The sequence below is a fragment of the Nomia melanderi genome, chromosome 12 (assembly GCF_051020985.1).
Source record: "Nomia melanderi isolate GNS246 chromosome 12, iyNomMela1, whole genome shotgun sequence".
In the NCBI taxonomy this organism is placed as follows: domain Eukaryota; kingdom Metazoa; phylum Arthropoda; class Insecta; order Hymenoptera; family Halictidae; genus Nomia; species Nomia melanderi.
Window position 1 is genome coordinate 4,267,331 of NC_135010.1, and position 20,237 is coordinate 4,287,567.

The following is a 20,237-nucleotide window of genomic DNA, read 5'->3' on the forward strand; positions in this document are numbered from 1 at the left end:
AACTGGGATAAAAATTAAAACATTTGTTTTATGATATTAGTCTTGTAACAGTCTGTTGTTTGAAATGAAGAACATTACGTTAAAGTTCTTACTTGATACGACGTGAATGTACGGCAAGTAGGAAGAGAATCTGAAAATACATGAATTTACGTCAGCGGTCGCGAATGTGTTAAAACTAGAACTACCGAGCAATTAAAGTGACTTGTTTCCTATTTTTTATCAAAATTACAATGATACATTTCTTGAGATTTGAAGGGTCTCCTATTCTTGTGTCTGTACAAATGCATAAATTCAATTTAAAATCTCTCGCAAGAATGTCTTTATAATTTAAATACTTGCGAAATAAAAATTCTGAAATGGTCAGTTTGATCCATCCAGTAGTTCTAGTGTTAACACTAGGTATATTTTATAAACGTTATTTGGTAAATATTTACATCGAGTTTGATTGACGCAATTACACAAATATGTATCCCAATTGTCTATTTTTAAACCTGTATTTCCTAAGACCTGAACAAACGAACATCAATTCCTCTAGAAACAATAGAATAAACTGTACAATAAATGTCTGAAAATATAGTGTTAACATTTGAACCCCTTGGCCTATGATTTCTTTCAAAACTGTGCTTGATAAACCTACTTGATTGTTAATAGTTCATTAGAAAAAGAAGACTATTTGATACTTATTCCATATCTGCGTTTACTCCAAAGACTAACGATTGGTAATAGAGAGCTTATATTTAATGTATATTCAGAAAAAGTAAATAACATTTAGATTTGTCAAATTTAATTTGAAATTTTTATCACAAGTCTAACACGATATTATAGAGCAAAGGGTTAACTGGGTATTTTCCAAACGATTCAAGACGAATTCAATTAAACCTAGATAACTAGTCTACCAACTTTTGCAAACTTTTGGGAATTCAAATTCGGAAGCGCACCTTTAACCCTGCAAAGACTGAAACCGTTAATTTTAAACGCTTTCCTATTTTGTAATTAGAATCTAAAAATATATTACATTAACATTCTAACATTCATTAATATTAATGAACATTCTAACTACCGAACAGTCGAATTGGTTTTTTTTAAATATCTCTGTAGAAACTCTGAAAGTGGATGTATTGAGACTTCAACCGATTTGCAATTCAGTTTGCGTATTGGTAAATCCATTTCTTCAGTCATTTCTTAGAGAAGCATCTATTATTTTTTCAATAATTGCACAAGAAAAATTTAGAAATAGGTTATTTTGAACCGTCTGGTAGTTTTAGTGTTAAATCGTACTATTTTGTTTGAAATAAATAGAAGAAATATAAAAGTATATGTGCATGTCTCTAATTCGTAGTCTACGAGTCGAATGTTTAGGTACAGAGTAACACTGATTGCAGTTTAGATATCTAGAATTAATATAGTGAATATTAGAAAAGTATACACTTCAATATTGCATGGTTCGTGTTGGCAAAATAAAAATATCGCGATTTGATGAAATACGATTATTTATCAAATGAACACAATAGCGAAGAACTATTGAGAAATGAAACTAAACTTGGATGATGTATTAACTCGTCATCCCCAGTAAAAAGATTAATATCTTGACTGCCAAACAAACATTCATCAAAACTCCTATGTAGTCGAAACAGTTTCCCTAACACTAAAATTACCGCACCCGTTAAAATGGCAGATTTCAGTTTTTTTACTTCGCAGTTATTGATATCTTAAAACTGTTAAATATCCAAAATGATCTTAAAATAAATATTTTCATTTGAATACTATATTAAATGTATAAGGAAATCGAAAGAAATCTATTGTTACAATTTTTATAAAGATGACATTAATTATATTAAACACTCGGTAGTTTCAGTGCTAATAATTGAATTGATTTATTGCAGATGCATAGAATTATAAACAAAACGCCACTTTTAGTCGATTTAAATCCAGAACCATTGTTTTACTGTTTCATAAAACTAATAACTAGACTGTGGATCTTCATGCAAATTCTTAAGATCATAATTAGAAAAATAATTTTTAAAAAAATTTTAAATCACACAAATTTTAAATAAATTATGTTTAGTGTTCACTTAGTACAATTAGCGACACTGAGACGATATCCAATTTTTTAGACATTCGCGGAACATAAGAAAAAATTAATTTTTTCATTATAATAAATAATCAAAATAAAATTTCAATAATAATTAATAAAATACCGAAGCCGAGGATCCTAACGAATATTTATACAAATAGTCGATACATTATTAATTAAAAAATACAATAAACTGACATTAATTATATTGTGTTGACCTTGAAATTTCATTAAATGACAATATAAGAAAAATCGAAACAGCTTATTAAATGTCTTTCCATCATGTCGAACAATTCTTATCTGAAATATTTTTCCACGTCTTCACTAATTAAGAAATTATTCGACATGAATAAAACGGGCATACTGTATAAAACTTCATAAATATTCCTTATACATGTACAGACAGATCAAAGTTTCAAATCAAATTATTCTTTAATTTATTAAAAAGAGAATTTGTCTACTTTTGGCCATTCAAAACAGATTAAATGTTTAATCATTTTCTTTAATAGATTTTATGACAAATAATATTATAATTACATCATTATTAGTAATTGATTTCCGATTTTTCCCAATTTAATGAGCATCGTTGATATTCTTCTTTATTTGTGAGACTTATTTTTGTTTAATAATTTCATTATTTGTATTTTAATAACAATCTTATCTTATTATCATTTATTTAAATTTTAATGTATCGAACTTATTATTTCTTAATTGCCTATTATCAACTGTTTTATTCAGTTTATTTTAAAAAAATAATATTACGTACCATACATCTTACAAAATTTATTTAAAGCTAAATCTTTTAACAAATTAAGATCACTTGCTTCTATTTACAAAGACAAAGCGTATTACCTGCACATCTAAAATTTAACGAATAATTTAATATAAAAAAAAATTGCTCAAAAATTTTTAATAATATTTTACACATTTTTTGATACTTTGATCAGTATTGGTATTTATAATTCAATTATTCATGTTGTAATGTAAAGAATTTCATTTTTTTAAATATTACATGATATTTTATAAATCAAGAAATCCAATTGTTATTATTTAAGAAAAATTGGTTATCGATATAGAAGAATCCATTCAAATAAAATGTATTAAAACTTAATAACAATCGCCATTTGTATTCTACGCACGCGCCATCTACGTCCCATTAAATATTATGCATATTTCAAAAATGCCAAGAAAATTTTGTAAATATAAGGTTTACAAAATTTTAAAGACATTTTTAATAAAAAATCTGAGACAGTATTTTATTTGTTTAACTTACTTAGATAAGTTTCAAAATAATTATAAGATTACGGTCTATACTTATCATTTGTGATTTTTGTAAATGTACAGTTCGAGCTGCTTAGCAGGAACATTATTGTCATTGGTTGTCTTTTGTCAAAAATACTATTTCATTTTACAATAATTAACCAGTAATGAAGCAATTCTAATTAGCATAAGTCTATTATCTCAAATATAAGTTTCATTATTACTTTTTTCATATCCTAAATACGCAGATTTAAAATTAATAATTTGTATATACTCACCTTCCATATTACTATACATATTGTTTGTGTAATAACTATTCTAAATTCTATGAACTCGAATATTTCTACCTGCATAACTTCTGTTTAATATTTTTCTTATGCACTCAATTTCTTTTTTAACTGTACAATACAATTATTAAATATTAACTTTCTTTATTTAATAACATGTTTTTATATTAAAAACTTTTATTGTACCATATTCAGCAAACTTAAGATGAATACAGAACAATTTTCTCCAGTTAATGGTAAGTAACCAAAACCTTTTCTTTTAATTTATCTATCACTTATTTTTTAATGTAAATGTACACTTAAAGGTATAGAAATAATTTTTTATTGAAATCATTCTTTAATATAAAAGTGTTTCTAAAATAAAAATAAATTCATGTTTCAAATTATATTTGTGTTACAGAAATTCAATCAAAAAAACCAATGCAGGGAAAGAACTTAGTAGGTGCAGCTCGACATATACGTGATTTAGCTGCGGATATCCATGCAAGTATACAACAGTGGAATGCAACTCATTTACAAGGAATAACATTATTAAAAGATATAACGCGAGAAAAACAGAATTCATCTTATTCTCAGCTTCTACAAGAATTATGTGACAAATTAGAATCCATTTGCAATACATTGGTAATGATTGTATTAGATATATAATCTTAGATTTAAAATATGTAAGATATTAACAGATTTCTTTTCAGGATTCTGTCGTAAAAAATTTTATTCAAATTGCACACCAAATAAAATTAACAACATCCTTAGAAAAAGATACGGATAAGTTATTTACAACATGGCCTATTACTAAATTTGGTAGATATAATATTATTTTAAGGACAAATCATCTATTTATTTTTAAAAAGACTAATTAAGATCATTTTCAAACATTTTCGATAGGTCAAATAGCAGAGGTAATACATACAATGTATTCTGAAGAGGCTAAGATGAAACGTAAAGTCTTTGAAGATATAGCTCATCAGTATACAGAATCCTTGAAAATGTTATATCTTGCTACATGGGTACATCAACCGTTGTTACCGGAAAGTCTAATAATATGTTTGGAATCATTATTGATAGAAACTGGACATAGATAGTTGTAGTTATTGTTGGTACATATCTTGGTAAGTATTTTTGTAACTTTAAAACTGATTTGAAGTTTATAATTAACTTTTTGTACACAATAACTTGCAACTATTGAAATAAAACAAACATTAATAGAATGTTCATTTATTTGTGGCTTTTGAAATACCATCTGTATAGTTTCACAAAAAAGAAAAAGAAAATATGGAATTATTACATATATATATACTCAGAATCCAAAGCGCGCTATGAAATTGTTTACAATTGGTACCTGAGATCACAAAGAAATACAGATATAGACAAGTACAAATGTGCTATATTTTCTTTGCAAATGCAGATTCTAAAGAATGTATCATAGATACAAGGAACCAAACCTGCAAAGTTAATATATTTCATAGTTAGTTATAATTAATCTAGTAGTTACTAGTGCCATTAACGTTTAATCATATCAATAACTTCTTATACACGTATAATACATATTTACAGATAAATACAAAATTAATAATATCCACTGTACATAAATGCTATAACAACGTGGATGGAATTATCTTATTGATGTTTAAAGTATTCTTAATGCAGTATTTGTATAAAAGCTGTAAGCAATCCACCTGAATTCATAAATAGTTGCTTTAAACTTTCAAAATTATCGCATTTTTATTCTACAATATTTTCTTTTACAGCTGTAACGAAATTATTGATACAATATAAATTAATTTTTTTTCTTATTCATCGATGAATAGAATCACGTTAGAGATATTGTCCTATTAAAAAAAAAAGATTATTTGCAATTATAAATTTAGAAAGTACATTGCGAAATAATTTGTGCATGATCATTTTTGTAGCACTGTAACTAAAGTCAAGATAATGTATACGTAACTGACAGTATAATTAATATCTATGCAAAATTACATTTACAAAAAACTTCTATATTTATATTTTTATAATGTTTAAGTTATAGTTCTAGCAAGTCTAACTTCTTACTTTCTGCCTCGTTTACGTATGACTTAAGTTTTTTTCAGGAGACTGCTCTAAAACTGTAACTATTAATTGCATTATGTGTACGATTATAAAGACTGTTTACCAAAAATGAAAAATTCTGATGTGTAGTAGTAACATCTTTTTTTATGTTGAAATTTATTCGACAAAGTAAAGCTTCTTTAAAGACAACATCAATGCTTTTGTTATTGAAGTTGTAATCTTCTTGCATAAGACATATATTATATAAAATAAATATAACAGAAACAGTCTTATGTACATACACATACCAGAATATTAGACATTATATTATTTTAATATTGATATTGTTCATTCAAATATGGAAGTTATATTATATTGATTATGATACTGTCAAAAATTCTATAAAAAAATATCTACACCATTGTGTAATTATATGCATACATATACAATTTCAAATAATTGTATAATAAATTCAGTATCTTTATACACTATACATATTATTTTAATTTGTTTAGGAACATTTTGCACACAATCATCCAAGAATCAACTTCTAGTATTTCTATTGAATTCTTCACTTAATGCATCAAAATCGAGTTCCGTATCTAAATTTGAGTTATTAGATATCAAATTATTTTCCAATATATTATCGGGCATAATATTTTTTAATCGTTCAGATACTAGTTCGTCAACTAAATTTGATTGATCAACTAAATGCAATTGTTCGACCAACTTTTCGTCAATTAATAAATTTTTATCTATCACTCCACTTGTATTTAAAATATCTAAGTGTGCAATGTGATCGTATTGAGCTATTTTAGACATATCTAAATTTTCTGCACTGCCAAATATACTAGTATCACAATTATTGGAAATTATTGGTACTGTATCTTGCAAAATTGGTATACTATCTGAAATCTTACAACCAGAAGTAGCAGACATTATTTTACAAGAACCTGTATCTAATGGAGCTGATTGAGTTTTAGCACAATTTATATCTGAAGATGTGATGGGAATTATTTTAGATACTAATTTCTGAAAACCTTTTGCAAAGTTTTGAGATCCATTTTCCAAATTACTTAACCCATTTTGTATCTTTTCAAAATTTTGGGTATCTTGTTTCGAATAAGCTCCCATAGGACTGTTTTCTAATTTAACAAAAACTTGTTCTGTTGACTCCAGTTTTATGAAAGCTTCTTCTATATGCTCTAACTTAGACTGTTCGAAGTTATCTTCGACCTTACAGAAAGCTGTTGATCCTAGACCGTTTCCTAATTTTGTGAAATTTTCTTTATGGGACTCCGCTTTTTGATAACTTGAAACTTTTGGTGAAGTAATATCCACTTTTTGGAATCCAGGAGTATCTGAAATTTGACTTTGAATCTCTGGATTCGAAATTAACAATTTTGACACAGTGTTAGATTTATTATTCTCTGTACTATTTACAGGACTGGGATTTCTTCTCATCAGTGTTAAAGCTGATAGCACTTCTGGACAAGTAGGATTTGTTACAGATTCACTTCTTCTGTCATTTAAGAAGTCTGAGACACTAAGATCTGAACTTTCTGAAAATCCACTAGACATTCGTTCCTCTATATTTTCTTTAGCATCCTCAGAATTATCTGTTTTCTGAAGTTTTAAAGGAGGTTCTCCATTTACGTAAGTGCTACAAACAGGAGTGTCGACTTTTTTCAAAGCATCGTTATTAATCTTGTACAAACCAGGATTCAATCCTAGAACATCACAAAGTGATTCTTCACTTATATCAATTAAATCTTTGTTTAATTCTTCATTACTGTTTGCAATTGTTAGTATAGTTGCAGCCTTTTCACGTATTTTACCCATTAGTAATTTTAATTCGTCCAAGAAATTCCTCACATTATTCTCAGATTTTAGTATTAATAAATCAAATAATGATTGTGCGTTAAGTACTGGTTTTGCAGCAATTTTGATTATTTCAAGATCTTCACACACAGAAATTGCTTCTCTCAATTTTATTTGTCGTCTTTCTGATTTAGCTTCCGGTGTGACATAAGCCCACGGACCACGCTTTTTTCCTTTACGCTTCAAGGGATCTTGGCCCCCATTTTGTTTCAATTCAGGTTCAGGCGTTGGAGGAGGTAGTTGTTCAGGACTTCCATGATCAGGATGCATTTCAAAATGCCTTGCCATTCGTGTGCGTCCTAAATATATTTTATTACATGTAGGGCATCTAAAGTGATCTGATATTTTTCTTTTTGGTACTTCTAATCCTGTTAACAATTCCTTAGGTGATTCTTCTTCTTCAAGTTTGTCATTATTTGTATTATAATCACTATAACCACCATCTGAATCATCTAAGTCGGGTTGTAAAAAATCTAAATGATGTAAATGTTTATAATCTCGCACCATGTGTCGAGGTGGTCTAGATAGTCTTCCAGACCGTGTCCTTGCCACAACTTTCTTCCTTTCATCCTATAGAATATATTGGAATATTAGTACAATGTATTTGCAATTTAGTAAAAATATAAATTCAATCTACCTTTAGTTCCTCTTGTTCTTCATCAGGTATTAATGATGGTTTAGGAGGAAGCAAAGAAGGTCTAATAGCACTCTTTTTTGGTCTACCCCTTTTTCCCCCACGATTTTTTATTAAATTTCCTGGATTTCTGATTCGCAAATCAAGTTCTTCAGGAAATACAACCCTAAATTTATATGTGGATTGTTTAACTGTAGCATTTAATAACAGATAATAAACACGTATAATATACAAACCTATATACAACTCTTTCATTTGAAGCAGTAGTTTCTTGACTACGTTGTTGCAAGACATGAGCAATTTGTTTCAATTGTGTGGGTGTCAAGCGTTGCATACTAAAATAGATATGAACATCATACAAATGAAAAAAATACTAAAACCATTATAAATAGATAATTTCACTTACCTATGAAATGTTTGGCCTTGTTGAACTATTTGTATTGGATTTTCACTAGAACCCAATGGTTTAGTTACATCTGTAGAATCACTTACTACTGACATAGGCTTAATGGGAGTACTTTTAACTTTTTTATTTACTTTTAAATTTGTACCGTTTACAACAAGATTAAGTTTTTGCTTAACAGCTTCATTTTGTGTTGATTTGGCAGGTTCGAATATACCACTTTGTTGTGTTACAGGTGATTTTTGTAAAGCATTTTGTAAATTATTAGAAATATTGACAATGTTTTGAGCGGAGATAGTTACATTCTGTTTAGTTGAGTTATTTAGTGCAATTTTTGCTTGAGGTTTCAAGATGGATATAGGCGTTGAAGAAATTTGAGTTGGTTTTAAGATAGATGTTGAACTTGTTGTTGTTGCTTTTAAATCTTGAGTCTTCATAATAGATGCAGCTCTGAGAACCACTGGTGTATTAGAATTAATAGTAGTTTTTGGTACTCCAGTTGTTACTGTTGTTTTCTTACCAATTGTACCTTTTGTTTTAAGTAACTGAGATGAAATTTGTACTGATTTTAATAATTGTGCAGGGATAGTTGTTGCTACACCTGTACCATTTATAAGTTGATTAGATTTCGGAAGCACGGTAGATGCACCTTTTAGCACCGGAGTTAAAAATTGTTGAACATTGCTCCTTTGAAGAGGCTGTGATGTTTTCACAATGGGCGATAAACGTATTTGTGAAGTAACAAGATTCTGTGTTCCTCCAGAGGCAGTGCTTACTAACGCATTAGAAATATGGGATGCAGTAACAGATTGATTCTGTATTTCACAAGCACCAGTTATAATCTGAGAAGTATTTAACAGCTGTGCTGATATTCCGGTGGTATTTAATAACTGAGCTGTGATAGGTGTAGCTTTTATTATTTGTGATGGTAAATTATTCAATATTGTAGCTTTCGACAACAGCACGGAATTAGGACTTGAAGCAGTACCAAGCGAATGTAATGTATTAATTTGATTCACAGTAGCATTAGTAAGTTTATTTGAACCTTGAAGTAATCTAATATTTTTAGTTGGCTTTAATATAGTTTGTGCAGGCTTTATAATAAATTGTGATGATGGCAAAATAACAGGTAGCTTTTGTAAGATTTGCGCTTGAGAACTAGGTATTGTGTTAAGTGGATTTTGTGCTACATTATCGTCAATTGTATATTGCACATCATTTTCATGAATATTCTTAACATGCCCAACTTCTGTTTTTATTGTGTGTACTTTAGAATGTTCCAAAACTATTGTCTGTGTACCTGAGTTTTGTTGAAGCATATTATTTTGATGTTCAAGTATTTGTTGAGATTCATGATTCTGATTACTTAAATTTACTTCATTCAACGATAAATCATTTTCGACTACTTGGTTTTCAAGGTGTTCATTTTCAGAAAGTTTTTGCATATGCCACTCTTGGAAATCAATACATTCTGTTTTAATCAAATCATTATCATTAGATTTTTGTACTTCTTCAGGTTGATAACTTAATTGATCAATCGTTATAGAATCTTGAGAATGTAACTGTGCTTGGTCCTGTAAGTTAATGTTATCATCCGTAGGAACACTTTCTTGCGTGTTTGAACCAGCATTATCTTGATCCTGTTGGTACATAACCTCTTCATTCGAATTTACCTCGAAGGTTAGACCTAAGGCCGCTGCTTGTTCTGGAGTCAAGTGAATAGTTTCAGACTCATTATCATCATTTTGTAAAAACGCAACAAATTCGTTGTCGTGATCATCATCATCAACAACTTGTTGGAACGCTTGTTGAAGAAGATCGGAAGCACCAGTGGAGGATGCATCGTTTGTAAACACTGTGGAATTCGAAATTTCTGCCATATCCCTACCTTTTATAGATTAGTAGATTATGAAATGTAATTATAGAATAATAGCAATCACTTTCATGTTTTACCATAACATTTTATACAATTACGTTCTCGCAAAATCACTTTACGATATGCGTTTACTCCATTTCGCTGTACACGTTTTTCGCGCAAACAGAAACACAGGAGGGACATGAAGTTCGCTACAGATACGTTCAAGAAAATGGCGACAGCGCCATTATAATTTAATCGTATAGTTGGTAGTTCACATTTATGTCTATTTTCATCGTATCCTTCACTCAATATCACAATTGAGTGTATGTTAGTGATTACATGACAAAACATTGGATCTCATTATATTACTTCGTGTGTTTAATCTTTGTCGATTAAACATATTTTTATATTAAAATAAAATTTATTATACATTTAACAATCAATAAATATTTCATTGAAGAAGAAAGTACTTAATACTATTTTATTCTATTATAAAAAAATGTAAATTTCGTTTACAATTGTGTATTTGGAAAGCTTGAATCATAGAAAGTGAATATTTATTTTTATGTGTCAATTTAGTCATATTTTAGTATAATCGTCGTTCACATTGATATTGTGTCAAATAACTCGTGCATCATTTATTGCAATTCCAGTGATGAAAAACGAATACATTTTTAGTTTATGTTAATTTGTAATTACTATTAATATATTCATTCTTGAATGTGCATTATACTGTAATATTGAGAAACTTTATGGATATATAGTCTACTTTATAACATATAGTGCAAATAAATAAAGCATTTTAAACAATACGAATATGGTAAGTGGTTGATGACTCAAATCACTGTACTGATAATAATTGGTCATGTCATATGCTGATAAATTATTTTCAACTGATTAATGTAATATTCTTGTACTTTGCTAATAATTAAAATAAATTTCTTTAATAGAAATTATTTGGTAATATTATTTGTCTGCATTAATATTACTTATGTTATTATTTTTATATATAAAAAACTATTAGTAACACTTATTTAATAGTTACTGTTATATTAAAATGTATAATTATATAACAGTAAAAAAGAATATTTATTATTGTAGGATGAAGATGACGATCAATATCAAGAAGTTCGTGATGTAGGTGCGTTTCCTCAAGATTTTGGATATGCACGATTCGATGGAGAAACAGAAGGATCTATGGATCCTTTACCTGGGGAACAAAAACCAAGAATACTTCTAATGGGTCTCAGAAGGTACTCACTTAAATGATTTATAACTTTTTTATTTATTGATTTTACTAATTATATAACATTAATGTCTGTTCTAGGAGTGGAAAATCATCAATACAGAAAGTAGTTTTTCATAAGATGTCTCCAAATGAAACGTTATTCTTGGAAAGCACAAATAAGATTATTAAAGATGATATAAGTAACTCCAGTTTCGTACAATTTCAAATTTGGGATTTTCCAGGACAAATTGACTTCTTTGATCCTACTTTTGACAGTGATATGATATTTGGTGGTTGTGGAGCATTAGTTTTTGTTATTGATGCTCAAGACGATTATATGGAAGCACTTAATAAACTTCACTTGACAGTTACAAAAGCGTATAAAGTTAACCAAGCAATCAGATTCGAAGTATTCATACATAAAGTAGATGGTTTAACTGATGATTGTAAAATGGAAACACAAAGAGACATACATACTAGAGCAAATGATGACCTTGCAGATTCTGGTAAATAAAAAAAAACGAAATTCGTTTCTGTATTATTAAGGTATATAAATATATGTATTTCAGGATGTGATCAGATACATTTAAGCTTCCACTTAACATCCATATATGATCATAGTATTTTTGAGGCATTTAGCAAAGTTGTTCAAAAATTAATACCACAATTACCAGCCTTAGAAAATTTACTTAATATACTTATATCGGTAAGAAAAAGCATAAATTATACATGGTTGAATTTTTCACGATATAAATTACGATTTGTTTTGCAGCATTCTGCAATTGAAAAAGCATTTTTATTTGATGTAGTATCTAAAATTTATATTGCAACTGATAGTTCTCCTGTAGATATGCAAAGTTATGAATTGTGTTGTGATATGATTGATGTTGTTATCGATGTATCCTGCATATATGGGTAGGTCGCCTAAACATCCTTTTATATTTTTAAATACATTTTTATTGTATATTTACATATATGCATTGCAAAATAGTTTCTAATTTTTTGCCTTGTATAAAAGCATTGTTATATATTAATTTTAGTTTGAGAGAAGATTTAGAAGCTGCAGCATTTGACAGTCAAAGTTCCAGTCTGATCAAATTAAATAATGGAACAATTTTATATTTGCGAGAAGTTAATAAATTCTTGGCCCTAGTTTGCATCTTGCGGGAAGACAATTTTGATAGACAAGGTAATGTAGCTATTCAGGAACATCTGTGAATACCTACATACGATATACTACAACATGTTCTATACTTATAATTTTCTTTTGCTTTATCAATAGGTGTAATCGATTATAACTTCCTCTGTTTTCGTAAAGCCATTCAACAAGTGTTTGAACTACGCAATAAGGCTTTAGCATCTACAAATGTTAATAATCATTCGACTCCACCTGTTAACTCGAATGAAACTTCAAATGCTCCTACAGTATCACAAACTGGAACCATAGGACAAAATGGTACTGTTGTAATTGCACAGAGTTAACTTCTGTATATAATATTTAAAATTTTTGCAATAGAAAGTCAGGGTTCTTTCATATACATTTTTTTCACTTTCTTTTTACATACTAGTAATAATGTATTACACAGTCATATTACCATAACTTAATTTCATAAATACTTAGTTAACACAATGTTATTATTTTATTACTACTTATAAGTTTTTTTTAATAAAACTATGTTAAAGAACATAAATGTATATATGGCACTATAATTATGTTGCTATTTATAAAAGTAAAAATTAATACAATTATTAATTAATTTTTGTCAAATATTATTGTCTTTTCCTTTAATTTCATAAGGTTGATTATCCTGTATATTATTGATATCGCCAATAACATCTTCCATTTTATGGAATAAAATGTAAGGAGATAAACTGAATGTAACAATACTCTCTTCTAATTGATACCAACGTATATATGAAAATGTTTGTTCATATTCATTTAAAGTAATTTCATTTGGTAAAGAATAATCGGAACTTAAACTGAAAAATTCAAATTTTAAATATTTACAACAATAATAATTTAAAAATATTTTCCATGAAACGATTAAATGTAAATACTTTTACTGAAATCATATGAGAATTAATTTTAGAATCAAGGTTCTTTACCTGTTTCTACACCAATCTGCCTTGTGTATTACTTTTGGAATAGGAATAGGTAAACCCGATGGAGGCAAATTTTGAAATGCTACTTCTATTAGAAAACTGCGACCGAGATTGAACGAACAAAGGGTCTCATCATTCCTGATGTACATATTTCTTGCATTCATTTGATATTGCAACAATAATTCATCTGAAAGGAATGTATAGGAATGGGTAGAATGTTGGAATTAAAAAACCATTTTATTAAGTAAATTAAAAAAAATAGATTAAAAAGGATTTAAATCTTTATTTTGTGATATAAATCTATATACTTCTGATGTACAAATTATTTACCATAATATTTGAGAGTATAGTTAAAAAAAATAATTTACTAATATTTTACAAAATATTATATAAGTTTTAGTATACAGAAATTATGAAAGACATGAAGATACAATTTTGTAAATGGGACTTGATATAATTGGTGCTAAAGCATTAGTAAGGATAGGAATAATATCTTTGTTTTGTTAATGCTAAACCAATTACATTTTTTAGGCATTAACATAGTTAATAATAAAAGTATAAAAAAAAGTTCTTGCAATAATACAGCTAACATGCTGCATTGTTATTATCTATACATATGGCACTACTATTGTATTCAAGGAATGTAATATTAAAACATACTAATATTAAACATACGACATACTGCAGTTAAATGCTGAGCTTAAGCCAGTCACTGTAAAGAAAGTAAGCAAAAAAGCAAAATTAAAAATAATATTAATACTTATGCTATTATACATAATTATAATATAATAAGGATTACCGAAACGATTAAAACAATAATTAGTATTATTATTAAGATGATTTTATGATTCCGTATAAATAAGTTTAAAACTTTTGAAATTTAGGAATATCAAATTGAAATATGTTGTACAACTCTGTCAAAAGAGCTTGTGACTTACAATAATTTGCATCCTTGTTTTGTACTGCATTGTGAAGTGCTAAAGCAAGATATGTGTGGTATTTAGTGTAACTGTTTTCTAGGAGATCCAAATCTTTACTGGCAAACATTAATTTTTTATAGTTCCACCGAGCCCGAACATGACTACACATTTCAATCAACTGAAAGAATCATATAAATTGTACATTTATGCAGATTATGGCACCTTCAATAAAACAATATTCAATATACATACATTATTCACAGTTGCCATCAAATCATCATATTCGGGTGTTAATAAACAGTGTTCATAAACTTTTTGCAAATATTCATTATGTACTGTAATTGCAATACATCAGGAAAATGGAAAGTTTATATCCATGTGTGTTTATGAAAATATAAATTACAAATTCATTTTACCTGATATGATTACATCGAGACACTCAGCTTGCATCAAAGACTTCTCCAATACAAGACTCAAATTTTGTAGTACTTGACCTGATAAGTACGTATGTATAGAGGTAATCGCGTGCAATAAACAAAATCGCAAACTTTCAATGCGTCTTATATGAAATTGTTCCAACTTGTCTTTCACCATACTCATTGATTTTGATCCTTCCAAATCTACAGAAAAACGTTATAATTTATCATATTCTAGAAAACTATTTCTTTAACGATGTGCCAATATTTTATCTCACCGCAAAATCTTAAATTATTCAATGTCCACAAAGCCCACTTTAATTTTAATTGAAATCGAAATATTTCATTATATTTTATGAACGTTTCTTCATTTAATATAATATTTATAGGCCATCCTACTGTATAATGTAATGTTATATTATCTGCAGCCACTAACACTTGATTCGTATGAGTACTACAGACTGTAACAGACCAACGTGAACTTGAATCTGGCCACCTTTGAGAAAGAATCTCTTCAAGAATACACGATAAATAATATGAATTGTTCCACATTTGATTAGATTCGATCTAAAAAGAATTTAATAGAAAATAAAAACTTTTATAGAAAAAAAACTACTTATGAAACTAATCATAAAATATTTTATACTGTACCTCCTGAAACAATTTTTGGTAAAATTTACTCATAATGTGTCCTGCTTCCATCATATACACCGATCTCATTAATGTTAAATGGGATTCTAATTTATATTCCTCTGACATAATATTTTTTACTAATTTACTAGCACTATTATATCTTGAAACTAAGATTTCAGCCAATATGTTTTTTAATATTTTTCTAAATGGCAAAATATAATACGATGTTTTTTCAAGCCTGAAAGCATATATTAAAAATTGCTACATTTCAGAAGCTACTTAATGTTTATAACAAAAATACCTTTCAAATAAGCTGTTAGAATCAGTCTCAGTATTCTTAGTTTTAGAGCAATAAACATCAGTTTCACTATTTTGTAATAATTCAGAAGGAATGTAGTCTTCTAAAGCTTTTAAAAAAAATAGGTTGTTGAATTCTGTCAGTTGTTGGATAATTGTTCTTTCTACATCTTCATCCTCCTTATCCGATGTTTCTATATTTTCTTGATGCGAAGAGTTTTCTTTTTGTGATTCATGCATATTGAATTTAGAAATTTCCAACTTTAATTTAGAATAAAATTCATTAACCAAAGACATTTTTGTTTCTGTAAACAAAAGTTAATTAGATATTTTATGTTAAAGTAAGTTCTAAAGTAAAAATGAAAGTAGTCTATACTACCATTTTCAGTGTTAATTTTCCATATGTCTGTAATGCGGTCTAAAGATACTAACAATTCAACGCTTTGCCCCATGCGCTGCATTTTCTTGATTAAAAACTGCATTATTGGATCTGTTAAACACAAACTGTCCAAAGGCCTTAAAGAAAATGCTTTATACTGATCATTACATTCAAATGGTGTATTATTTGGAAACCTGAATGAAAAAACATCATTATGACCTATTATAATTTCTATTTATATTCAGATAGTTTTACCTGACAATTATGAATTCCTCTCTCCAATCTTCAAACCGTCCTTCACTTAACCATGTATCAATTATATTTAAATAAACGCTAAGACTACATAAATATAAACTGGCACAAATATTTGCTCGTTTCCGATTATGTGATATCTGCATTTCAAAATACAGAGATGATAATAACTTAGATGCGCATATCCAATTTGGATGAATTTTCCAATCAGATATAACTCTTTGATGAACTTCGTACAAAATCTTTATATTATATAAATGTTCCCTCAAAAGAATTGATAAAGATAACAATGTGAGAGATTCATCTAAAAACAATACAATGACACAATATAATTCTCTATAGAATCATAAACTTATTAATTATAGAAAAGTTTTGTTGTACCTTGTTTAATAAATCTTTTTTCTATATCAATTATTTCATTTTTAAACTTCATCAAATGACATCCTAGTGCTGCATTATATGCTTCATATGTAAAAGGTGGTTTTTTATAAAGACCATTGTCTTTTGAATATATCTCAGCATTGAATTGTTCCATCTTGTGTATCATGGAAAAATATTTACAAAGTGGCAAAAGAATACTGTTGAAAGCAACCTAAAAATGTCTAGTAGTAATGTTCATGAATAATAAAAAATTATGTACATAATATATATCAAACATGTTTTTTGAACTATATATTCTGTTGCATACTTACAGTTGTTAAGCTGGGTATAGATATATTGGGGCGAATAAAGAAATGTGCATTTTCACTTTGTTGAAATACTACCATATGCGCTGGAGCATAAAACATCCACAATAATTCTCTACATACTAGATATTCGCTGAGAGTTCCAAAGGTATCATAATCTGTTCCAATTGTTTTATGCCTATTTTATATAATAAAAATAACTGTACAACACAGATGGAACATTATTTTTCCTAAGAGAATAATTACCAAATTTCACAAAGATAAGCATCACAAAATTGACTCTTGACTGGATATTTCCACCATTCCAATTCATGCCACCACGTGTTCTGAACATTTGATAATAACCAATTTCTAGATTTAAGTTCTTTGTTTAAAGCCATAGACAATGTGTCTAATTCTGTCTTAGCAGTAGTAGGTATGCATATTGCTTTATCTGAATCTGTACAATTTTTAGTTACTTGAAATTGTGTATTCATATCAATAACATCTTCATTATTATCAGACCATTCCTATAAAAAAGAAATAATACAAAATTCTAAAAAAACCTAATATAATGCAGATATACCATACAAATATAGGGTATTAAAAATATTTACACTTTCAGTGTCACTTTTATAATCATCAAAGAAATTTTCTTGACCTTCTTTTAAATACTGGGCCCAATCAATTTCCTCCGTTGCTTCATTTTCATTTTCACCTGTTGCACTAAATGTACATTCTCCTCGGGTGAACTTTAAACATTCTAAATTGGATTTACTGGTTTCCTTGGATAATTCTAACAGTAAAGTTAATAAATACCACTGTAAATCATATTGCGGATGCTGTTCAAAATCGAAACTTGCTAAAAATGTATTAACAAGTTCTTCAAATTTTTTTGCTACATCATACTTTCCATGAATTAAGAGCTTTGTAACTAGAGCTTTGATAGCTTCTTTTGTACTATTGCTATTAACAGATAGGAATCGATGATGTTTAATACTTGTCATACAAAACCGTTCGCAAACTTGAAATCCTTCTTCACTTTGCTGTAATTAAGGGATTATATACTTTTAAGAAATTACTATAACATTCATTACAATAAATAAGTATAAGTTATTCAATTAAACTATAATAGATATTACCTCAAATGAAGTAATTGCTGTTATTAATTGCTTCATATCATTATGAATATCATTTAATGTTTTTGTACCCATTTTTACAGATAATGGAAAATCAAAACGATTATTAGAAGGCTGTAAAATACAAATAAATACAAATTATTAATTACATCAAACACACAAAATCATTATTCACACTGTTAAGTATTTTTCGAAATTCTAACCACCTATAAATCTTTCATTTAATTTGTTACATAGCTTTTTATAAATATGCAGTCTTTTAATCTCTTTCTAAAGTATGATTTTAAATCTAATGACAATGATATGAGAAAATTCATAAACATAATTTAAACATTTCTACAAAGAAAAACAGTCTTCGAAATTTTTGAAGATAAAAGTTTTATCTTTAAATAAATATTAAAGTGTTATTTACAAGTATAGAATTAACAAAAATAGTCACTTTCTTCTTCTAAATTTGTCTACTTTTTTCTTAATGAAATTGTATGTTTATTGAAAAAATCTTTAAAAATTTTCTGTTTAATCAATTAAATGGAATAAAACAACAGAATTAAATAATTTTTTTAGGAACTCACGTCTTGGAATATGCATTATAAAAAGTGATTCTTTATAATTTGTAATTATAATTGGTTTTATTGCATATCTTATTTAAATAATGACTAATTTATCAAGAAAAAGTAAAAATATATGTGCTTTCAATTACGTTATATGAAAGTTCAGGTAAACAATGTGTCAATTCATTCAAAGGAATGAGAAAATCATATAAAAGTTTTGCTTAGACATATTGCAATGAAGTAAGTATTGTAAAACTTGTTCAGACTTATTGCAAGAAGGTTGGTTTCGTTTGGTTCAAAATAAACCAATAACAAGTCTGTCACGTGACGCATGTACCGCCAATACCGCCATTATTATTGTATTTTATTTAAATTAGTGTCAAATTGCCTCCCCTCAAACTAGTAACTCTCGATTAGCGTATACCAATTTATAGTACTTATATAGAGGTATTGACTTACTCCCCTCATGCTAGTATATAGGTATTTAGATAACTCGGAATTTACGTATGACGAGAGTAACTTATCGTGAGGGGAGTGTCACTAGAGTTCCCGCGGGCACCGATTTACACTGTGATGCAGTAGGTAATTCACCGCGACCAAGTTATGAGGGGGAAAAACCCTAGAAAGCTCGTAAGCTCCTAGTTCGAAACACCCGATTTAACTTTAAAGTTAAATAGACTATGTAAGTACAAAGTTTTTCATGACTTTTATTCATTGAATAAAAGTAAAGTTTAGATAAAACTTGAATATTTTGAATATTTATTATGTTAAGATTATTAATATAATATTATTTTAATATGTAAACTGGTTATGATCATAAAAAAATTTTATAAAAATGCTATTAAATGAGTTTGTTAACACGTAAAATGGTACGCAAAAATTCAATAAAATTATATGAAATACAAATTGTTTTGAGAAATTTATTTAATAAAAACGTAAGTTAGGGTTATAATTAAGTAAATATAAGTGGAAAAGTGATCGTTTTAAGAGTTTGTACATGTATAAACGTATTTCACACAATAATGTTATACAACAATATAAATTTCTTTTATAATCATGATGGAAGACACTACATAACTAAATTCAATAATGACATCTCATTAAACATAAGAGTTAGCAGTATATATGTAAATGTAAGTTGATAAGTGTTTCATTTTGGTCCCGCTTTAGGGAATACCAATTATTCTATGGAATGCACTTAACATATTACAAAGTATCAATAATTCATTTAA

At 27.9% G+C, this 20,237-nt stretch overlaps 4 protein-coding genes across 8 annotated transcripts; 2 read left to right on the forward strand and 2 right to left on the reverse strand.

The window, feature by feature from the left end:
• Positions 1-3,264: 3,264 nt before the first annotated feature.
• Positions 3,265-4,703, forward strand: LOC116426151 (cyclin-dependent kinase 2-interacting protein-like). Its single transcript, XM_031974709.2, has 4 exons — positions 3,265-3,857; positions 4,022-4,245; positions 4,314-4,422; positions 4,507-4,703. Exons 1-4 carry the CDS (start codon positions 3,827-3,829, stop codon positions 4,701-4,703), a joined length of 561 nt encoding a protein of 186 aa, XP_031830569.1. The 5' UTR covers positions 3,265-3,826.
• Positions 4,704-6,180: 1,477 nt separating this feature from the next.
• On the reverse strand, positions 6,181-10,628 carry LOC116426147 (uncharacterized). The gene is made up of 4 exons (XM_031974703.2): positions 8,568-10,628; positions 8,398-8,496; positions 8,165-8,327; positions 6,181-8,097 (listed from the first exon to the last, which is right to left on the reverse strand). Exons 1-4 carry the CDS (start codon positions 10,442-10,444, stop codon positions 6,190-6,192), a joined length of 4,047 nt encoding a protein of 1,348 aa, XP_031830563.1. The 5' UTR covers positions 10,445-10,628; the 3' UTR covers positions 6,181-6,189.
• A 46-nt stretch (positions 10,629-10,674) lies between these two features.
• On the forward strand, positions 10,675-13,420 carry RagC-D (Ras-related GTP binding C/D). Of its 3 annotated transcripts, none has more exons than XM_031974707.2 (7): positions 10,675-11,242; positions 11,524-11,675; positions 11,750-12,156; positions 12,220-12,356; positions 12,423-12,565; positions 12,691-12,839; positions 12,933-13,420. In XM_031974707.2, exons 1-7 carry the CDS (start codon positions 11,240-11,242, stop codon positions 13,130-13,132), a joined length of 1,191 nt encoding a protein of 396 aa, XP_031830567.1. In that variant the 5' UTR covers positions 10,675-11,239; the 3' UTR covers positions 13,133-13,420. The 3 variants fall into 3 exon arrangements, with proteins under 3 accessions (XP_031830567.1, XP_031830568.1, XP_031830566.1); XM_031974708.2 differs by lacking the exon at positions 10,675-11,242 and adding an exon at positions 11,252-11,382; XM_031974706.2 differs by lacking the exon at positions 10,675-11,242 and adding an exon at positions 11,255-11,324.
• Positions 13,399-19,548, reverse strand: Grip128 (gamma-tubulin complex component 5). Of its 3 annotated transcripts, XM_076372503.1 has the most exons (16): positions 19,027-19,548; positions 18,458-18,568; positions 17,933-18,361; positions 17,583-17,845; positions 17,343-17,514; positions 17,032-17,242; positions 16,654-16,954; positions 16,399-16,592; positions 16,024-16,324; positions 15,741-15,960; positions 15,368-15,656; positions 15,090-15,293; positions 14,926-15,008; positions 14,692-14,851; positions 13,757-13,940; positions 13,399-13,630 (listed from the first exon to the last, which is right to left on the reverse strand). In XM_076372503.1, the coding sequence occupies exons 2-16, from the start codon at positions 18,527-18,529 to the stop codon at positions 13,414-13,416; spliced, it is 3,300 nt and encodes a 1,099-aa protein (XP_076228618.1). In that variant the 5' UTR covers positions 18,530-18,568; positions 19,027-19,548; the 3' UTR covers positions 13,399-13,413. The 3 variants fall into 3 exon arrangements, with proteins under 3 accessions (XP_076228618.1, XP_031830565.1, XP_031830564.1); XM_031974705.2 differs by lacking the exons at positions 13,399-13,630; positions 13,757-13,940 and adding an exon at positions 13,976-14,465 and having other exon boundaries at positions 19,027-19,544; XM_031974704.2 differs by lacking the exons at positions 13,399-13,630; positions 13,757-13,940 and having other exon boundaries at positions 14,486-14,851; positions 19,027-19,545.
• Positions 19,549-20,237: the final 689 nt, after the last annotated feature.

Coding starts and splice junctions, on each gene's coding strand:
- LOC116426147 (XM_031974703.2), bottom strand. CDS start 10,444: ATGGCAGAAATTTCGAATTCCACAGTGTTTACAAACGATGCATCCTCC. Junction 8,328..8,397: donor AATGAAAGAGTTGTATATAG/GTTTGTATATTA, acceptor ATATAAATTTAG/GGTTGTATTTCCTGAAGAAC. Junction 8,098..8,164: donor AAGAACAAGAGGAACTAAAG/GTAGATTGAATT, acceptor TATATTCTATAG/GATGAAAGGAAGAAAGTTGT.
- Grip128 (XM_076372503.1), bottom strand. CDS start 18,529: ATGGGTACAAAAACATTAAATGATATTCATAATGATATGAAGCAATTA. Junction 16,593..16,653: donor GAGGAATTCATAATTGTCAG/GTAAAACTATCT, acceptor TTTTTCATTCAG/GTTTCCAAATAATACACCAT. Junction 15,657..15,740: donor ACCAAAAATTGTTTCAGGAG/GTACAGTATAAA, acceptor AATTCTTTTTAG/ATCGAATCTAATCAAATGTG.
- RagC-D (XM_031974706.2), top strand. CDS start 11,295: ATGCTGATAAATTATTTTCAACTGATTAAT. Junction 11,325..11,523: donor ATTATTTTCAACTGATTAAT/GTAATATTCTTG, acceptor TTATTATTGTAG/GATGAAGATGACGATCAATA. Junction 12,357..12,422: donor TACTTAATATACTTATATCG/GTAAGAAAAAGC, acceptor TTTGTTTTGCAG/CATTCTGCAATTGAAAAAGC.
- LOC116426151 (XM_031974709.2), top strand. CDS start 3,827: ATGAATACAGAACAATTTTCTCCAGTTAATG. Junction 3,858..4,021: donor ACAATTTTCTCCAGTTAATG/GTAAGTAACCAA, acceptor TTTGTGTTACAG/AAATTCAATCAAAAAAACCA. Junction 4,246..4,313: donor AATCCATTTGCAATACATTG/GTAATGATTGTA, acceptor ATTTCTTTTCAG/GATTCTGTCGTAAAAAATTT.